This window comes from Sinocyclocheilus anshuiensis, unplaced genomic scaffold (assembly GCF_001515605.1).
Source record: "Sinocyclocheilus anshuiensis isolate Anshui unplaced genomic scaffold, SAMN03320099.WGS_v1.1 scaffold162, whole genome shotgun sequence".
NCBI classification, from domain to species: Eukaryota; Metazoa; Chordata; class Actinopteri; order Cypriniformes; family Cyprinidae; genus Sinocyclocheilus; species Sinocyclocheilus anshuiensis.
The window spans coordinates 1,825,323-1,832,801 of NW_015542351.1; the positions used below are offsets into that span (position 1 = coordinate 1,825,323).

Consider the following 7,479-nt stretch of genomic DNA (forward strand, 5'->3'; position numbering starts at 1 on the left):
GAAGAGAAAACTAGAGGTGCACGTAAAAATCTGTTCATATATGAATCGCAATTCTGTCTTCTAACGATTCTAATGGATTCACAAGATTCAAAATCAATGTTCTAAAGCAGCAGTTCTTAATACTGTTCCTCACTTCCCCCTGCTCTGCATCTTTCTATCTCTCTCTCATTCAGCTCAGCTCCAAAAATGAACTGTTACAATTATACACTTATTTTCACATAGCTATGAGAAGCGTTAAACATGGACGCGCGTGCAGTTGCCGTACTGTATTAAAGCTTTAATCAGGATAAAACTGTATATTAAAAGCTAGCATAAGCAGTAGCATTTACAAATAACAGCGTACCTAAAAGTATGAGACAACAACAAACAAAAAACATAGGCCTACAATTAAAAGCCGTGCTTGCACAGGTTCTGCACGATCCTCTTCAATAATATCCTCTGCTTCTCCATCGAGCTCAAATTGATAAGCGATATTAACGACGCCTTTGTTTACAATACAACCGGAGCACATGCTGCTGAGGTGAGGGGCTGGACGTTAAGAAACGCACTAGAGACAGATCAGCCAATCACAACACACTGGGCTAGCTAACCAATCAGAGCCCATCGCCTATTTCTGAGAGAAGGGGGCTTCATAAAAGAAGGAAATTGATCAGTGCGTTTCTCAGAGAAGGGACAGAGCTGTGTGGAATAAAGATAAATTATGTGAAAAATAATTAGCATTAACATGTTAGACTGCACCCCAAAAACACAATCAAGCCTAGAAAAATCCCAGTGAACCACCCCTTTAAGACCGACTGCTTGGATCCAATATACTGATACACAATGGTTTTCTTTCTCAACTGCTTACATTCACTTAAGACAAAACCGACAAGCCTAGAAAACAACCACTGAACCACCCCTTTAAATACATCAGCAATACCCCCTTGTGTTTTTTTAAGCTTTACTTGTACTAGGCAGTTGCTAACGAGTTACCTGTTGTTTTTAAATCACACTCTTAATTCTAACTCAATCTTTCAAGGAAAAGTTTTTAAATAAAGCCTAAAAGTTGTCAAAGCTTTGTGGTGAAGATGAAGTCATGTGACTTTTATAGCCTACGCTTAGCTTTTTACTTCAGCCGACTGCTACAAAATTCTAACGTTTTTAATTTGTGAATATTATCCATGATGAACAAAACATGTGAGAACTTTTGTTGGTCACATAGCTTATTTTCTGCAATAATCCAAAAGCCAATGGAAAAATCCTATCGAGTTCTTGTCAAGGGAACCAGGGTAATGCAAACATTGAGGTTGGCCTACAAAATTTGTCATCACTGCAGAGCTCTATGCTACCTAGAAATTGGCCAAAATTAGGTACTTAAAGAGAGCCTTAAAGTTGGTATTACACGATGCCTTAAAATGTTGCCCAGTTAGGAAGCTCACTAGGTTTTGGAACAAAGATTGACTAAATCAGACCAGAAAGCAGCACCTATTTACAGACTGGACTGAAATCAAACAATTCAGATGTAATACCATGATATTCTTGCATAAATAAAGAAATAAATCCAATAAAAACTATACACACCTGTCATTAATAACTACTGTGTTATAGTAGAGATTGACAGACACAAACATTCTTAACAGTGCCCACGCCTCTGAATGCAAACAGATACGGTTCACTGTCAGGTCACAGTACAGCAGTTTAAAAGACATGTTATCAGCGTTCCGGTTTATGCAATGCAATATATACACCTTGACTGTCACTAATTCTCCACAGTAAGGGGAGACGGCGAGCTTGAAGCACAGTCTGCCGCATGGCTATAACTAACACCATCACAAAGCTGACCTCTGGTAAGGACTGGGTGTGGAGACCGTTCCACTGCACTCCAGAACAACATGATTCATTCTCTGTGCTATCATTACTGCAAGAGAGAGCAAAACAGAGAGCGGAGGGAGAACGAGAAAAGCTGAGAGAGAGAAGAGAGAATATGAAGACATGACCTCCCCATTTAAGTTGATATTCAGGTAATGGAGGAGAAAGGTAAGAGGAGAGGAGACAGGAGAGGGGGAATATCAGAGAAAGTGAAGGAGAGAGAGAGAGAGATAAGACAATGAAAGGAAACCGAATCATGCATGTCGGTCAGGTTTCGGAGGTTACCGGACCTTGATGGGGGCCAGTGGAGGTTAACCGTGGCCCTCATTCACTCCACACAGATACACGTCCTGATAAGTCCCTCAACAACGCACCAACACATATAGGCTGAATCCCAATTCTCATACTTGTGCAAACTGATAAATAATATAATTCAAAATGTCAAGGTCAGCAAGAATTGTTTTCTGTTTTAAATAAACTAATATTTTTATTCAGCAAGGACCAAAAGTTACAGTAAAATACATTTGTAATGTTACTAATGATTTTTATTTCAAATAAATGCGGCTGAACCTGGATAAAAAATGTTTTTCAACACTGACAACAATAAGAAATGTTTCTTGAGCAGCAAAATAGCATATTAGAATGATTTCTGAAGAATCAAGTGACACTGAAGACTGGAGTAATGATGCTGAAAATTCAGCTTTGTCATCACAGGAATAAATTACATTTTAAAATATACTAAAATAAACAGACATGCTGAGATCAAAGTAGTTGTCATAAATATTCCTACAACGTAATGACAACAAACGAGTTACACAAAACCCAAAATTAAACAAAAACAAATATTTTACATAATATTCACAAGCAAGCAAATAGATGCAGTAATCCAAAAAGGGCCAGATATTATACCTATGCATGCGCAATACAGTATATAAGTAATACTATGCGAATTGGGATTGAGCCTTATGATTCAGTGCACACTTACACAGTTCTTTTATAATCATGACTTTCTATGTGTGTTTTAAATGGGCTATTGGAGATCTAAACACGACAATTATGCAACCAAACTTGACCCAATTCTCCAGTTCTCAGCGTGGCTTAACTTGCGCTATTTGCTAGTTTTCTTTTATTAAAGGAATGAATCAGCAGTTGGGAGGGAAGGGGGAAGAAACAGAATCATTCTAACAGCAGTATTAAACTGGCTAATCATCCCAGTGTGAGGTAAACAAATGTTTTTGCATAAACAAACTGCATATAAACAAAACAAAACAAAACAAAAGCAAGTTAAGCAATCAACAAAGGGAAGTTTTACTCACAATTGTATCTTTAAAAAAAGAGTTTACTCAAAGTTTACTGATTCAAGTTGTTTTAAACCCGGATGATGCAGGAGAAATTTTGAAGATTGTGCTAGTCGCTTTTCAAGCAATTAAACTTAAATGGAGACTGAACCATAAATGTGGTCTACACATTAATTTTGGACACAAAGCTATCATTGAGAATGTAGCACAAACTTTGCATCAACCACTTTTATAGAGTTTTATTTTAGTTGTTACAGATTGAAAGCCTTAGTTCCCCTTCATTGTCACTGAATGGAAATGAGCAACCAGCACATTCTTCAAAATTTCACCCGCTGCATTCCACAGAAGTCAGTCAAAAGGATGAGTAAATAATGAAAAATGTTCTTAAAAGCAGTGGTCAAACTACTAAAACAGTGTTAAGTACTACAATTTCTTCAATTACATGTCAGATGACATGCAAGGCCAACAAATGCTGTTTGTCTTTGTTCTTTTTCCATTCACTTTCAACCTTGAGAAAACTCCCTGATCAAAATGAGCTGCTATCCGTCAAGAGGCTTTCCCGCCAAGCTTTAGACTCTCACAGAGAGTAAAATAAAACTCACAATCGCACACACAAGGATGAGAGGCTGCCTGTCACCCCCTTATACAGGATTCACCAGCACCCGCTCAGTCCAAATCAGTGCAAATATGGGACAGCCACTGTCTGTAAACACTCTCCCTTCCAGCTATTGTATGTGTGATGTATATTTAGCCTGGACAGGGAGGTTAATGAGTGTTATATTGTGAACTTGCTGAATTTCCACACTGAAGCACATACATTGACAAGGAGCAGGAACCAAAAGAGAGGGAGAAAGAAAAATTAGGTAATTTTTGGTTCCCAGCCAAGGATTACGAAGTCATGCGCCGGTATGAGCAGGTATTGGTGGCTCATCGCCCAAGCAACCCGGGAACTTTTCAAGCTAAAAGTTTTTCTGACTCGTTTGATTACATAATGAACACAGATCTGTTCAGATAGATACGTCATTATAAAAATGTAAAAATGCTCTTTAATTACATTTACATAATATATGCAGTGACAGACAGATCATTCTGTAAAAGTCAAGAAATAAAAACACTTAACGCTGAGTTTTAAAATGTTAAGTCTAATTGATTCAGCCTCATGATGTTCCAAACTCATTATTTCTACCGTGGAGAAGATATTTTGAAGAAGGTTCACACTGCTCTTTTCCATACAAGTTACAATGAGACAAAAAATATATATGTCATATTATATAATTTATTAAGTCAATGTATGGAAAAGAGCAGCGTGGACATTCTTTAAAATGTCTCCTTTTTATGTTCCATGTAAGAATTAATGGTTATGGAACGGCATGAGGGTGTATAAATTAAGTTTTTGGTTGGATGTCATCACAGAAAAAGCAAAGGCACTGGCAATCCTGAGGAAGAACGTCCACCGCTTGAAGTCATAGTTACATTCTGACCCAAACTGATCAGACAATTACAAAAGTTAAGGCTTCCAAATAAAATCTGGCACCAAATAATAACGAAAAAATAACCCCATTCTTGATCAGCAGGGAAAAATGTGATCCAGTAATCCAACATCAGGAGTGATGTATTTAGAATTCAGTCAGAACAGCCAAAGAGGTTAGCATAGCTCACCACAGTGTGGTTTAAAAGAGCATCAGATGCGGTTAGATGTGGTTATAAAGTGCACCTCTCAGACAAAACAGCAGCGGGGAAGACATCTGTCCAGCACAAGAATCCAAATCCAGACATCAGCCGTATCCCTTGGTCTGTGGCAGATGGGAAAAACGTCAAATCCGGGTGTCCAAACATCACAGACCCTGAAGTGCGTTCTGCTACTCCACAGGGAGAGTTGAGGTATCACTGCTGCTCACTGCCAACCAAACAATCTGAAAGCACCTTCTTATGCTGATCTAAAAAAAATACATTATGAGCACTTCATTTCTTTGGTCCATCTGTGAGCTCGACCCCAATAGATCCAAAGAGGGGAGCGCTATAGTACAGGTACCTTCCTGTCACTGACATTTGGATGTTTGGTAGGGTTTGGGTCCTGATCTGAGGCCTGCTCGGCTTTTCTCTTCGTGCGGACTTGATAAAGATGGTTTCTGGACTTCTGGTGTGCTGGAGAACAGGACAGGTCAAATTTTAACATCTTATTTCTTGTTGTAAGACGTTTGAGAATGCATTGGTTTGAAGAGCAGAAACTCACCTGTCCATTCTAAGTCGCCAATGATCACCTTCTCGCACAGGTCGCACATATGATGACTTCGCTTGTTGCGAGAATCCACCCCCTCTGCTCTGATTGGCTGTGCAGATGGTTGTTCTCCCTGAAATTATTTTAAAAGGAGAGGTGCTAAATATATTAACATTAAATACATAATAATGAAGTATGCAATGCAATTGACTTGTTACTTTTAAATTATTTGAAAAAAAAAAAAAAAATTCCCCTAACTCCAAGTAAGAAAATGCCACCAAAAATCACTGACAGGAAACACAACACAAGGCAACACAAACTATTTTGCAGAACCGCCATGGTTGGGTTCACAAAACAAATGATGATCAGCGGGGTGTAAAGGAGACATTATTAGCCAACTAAACAAGAAAGAAAACAAGTCAAACCTTTTGAAGGCAGTCCAGGATCTCTAGAGCAGGAGTAAGTACAGTAGTCTCCCAATTGGTCACGTCTGTCACATCCAGACCGTAAACTGGTGGCACATTGCTAGCAGGTCCTGAAGAATCGGAAGATAAATTGACAAAAGACGACTGATGAAATAGCATCTTGATTAAACCTGCAGAATAATCATGGAGCAATGTAAAGGTCCGAACACTGTGTACTCAAGCTGATGTTCTCAGACAAAATCTAATTGAGAAATGTTAATGTTAAACCTTAGGCTAATGGATAAATTACTTTCCTTAACTTCCAGCTTGAGTGCATTGGGTAAAACAATGACCATGATTTGCTGTGTAGGGGGAAAAAGCTAACATACAAGGACTTAGTTAAAAAACTATCATGGGATCCTAAAATTTGTTTTAGAAGGAGACAGAATATGTCTGGTTATGGTGTGGTGCAGTGAATCAGTATGGAGAAGCGGGGAGGGCCTGCAGCAGCCTGAACCTGCTGAATCACTGCCGCTCAATCTCAAACAGCATTCTGACACTGTCAGCAGAGACAACCACACTCTGCCTCACTCAATGCTATTGCTCCACACACAATACAGCAGACATGAACAGATAATGAGAGGCCCATACGTAAAACATATGCAGAGGAAAAAAAGTCACAGACACACACACAAAAACCACTTAAACCTCAGAAAAGATTAGGTTTATTAGGGTGTTCTGGGTCCAAGTTAAAAAAAATATCTCTTCTCATGATTGATGCATCAAATCCTCCTACTTCTCTAATTAGAAACAATGGCCACCCACATTATCCACATCAATTATAGGTTAAACTCAAAATAAGAGTAGAAAAGATATAAGAATAAAAAGCTTCCATTAGCTTTTTATTCCGTATCAGTTACAAAATATTATTACTTGCCTATAAGGCCCTTAATGGGTTAGCTCCTGCGTACCTAACTAGTCTTCTACCACGCTACAATCCATCCCGCTCCCTAAGGTCACAAAACTCTGGACTTTTGGTAGTACCTAGGATAGCAAAGTCCACTAAAGGAGGTAGAGCGTTCTCGCATTTGGCTCCCAAACTCTAGAATAGCCTTCCTGATAACGTTCGGGGTTCAGACACACTCTCTCTGTTTCATCTCATAATCTTGTACTGCAGTTATATCTGATCAAATGCACATAATTATTCTTTAGTTTGGGTTAAACAAATCAATTTTGCTTGGTTGGAACAGCAGCTACGCTAATTATGTCTCTATTTGTTTCTCTATTTTTGCCACAAGCTTCAGTCAGCAAAACCAGATGATGACACAAAGTATGACATAATCCTGAAACACAACAACAACAACATCCATAATATTAAACAAGCACAATAAAATAATTATAATGCAACAGGTATTTAGAAAACCTGAATGACAACCAAATGCATATTATGCAAAAAATCTTAGGATGTTTAAGGCATAATATATCATGAAACGCATTACAATGATGATTTAAATATACCTCAAACACCTGCTGTATCAAATGTTATAAATTATTATTATTTTTTTAATTGTTGAAAAGTAAAAGCACTAATAGGCATATTTGCTTAAAGGGGTCATATGATGTTGCTAAAAAGAACATCATTTTGTGTATTTGGTGTAATGAAATGTGTTTATGCGGTTTAAGGTTCAAAAAACACATTATTTTCCACATA

The 7,479-nt window shown here is 38.1% G+C and overlaps 1 protein-coding gene across 2 annotated transcripts in view; it reads right to left on the reverse strand.

The window, feature by feature from the left end:
• Positions 1–4,412: 4,412 nt before the first annotated feature.
• Positions 4,413–7,479, reverse strand: part of trit1 (tRNA isopentenyltransferase 1) — a 48,744-nt gene continuing 45,677 nt past the window's right edge. For both annotated transcript variants that reach the window (XM_016490157.1, XM_016490156.1), the window contains 3 exons: positions 5,790–5,899; positions 5,380–5,497; positions 4,413–5,291 (listed from right to left, as the gene is read on the reverse strand). In XM_016490157.1, the coding sequence (XP_016345643.1) occupies positions 5,164–5,291; positions 5,380–5,497; positions 5,790–5,899 (356 nt within the window). In that variant the 3' untranslated portion in view covers positions 4,413–5,163. The remainder of the gene's footprint in view (positions 5,292–5,379; positions 5,498–5,789; positions 5,900–7,479) is intronic.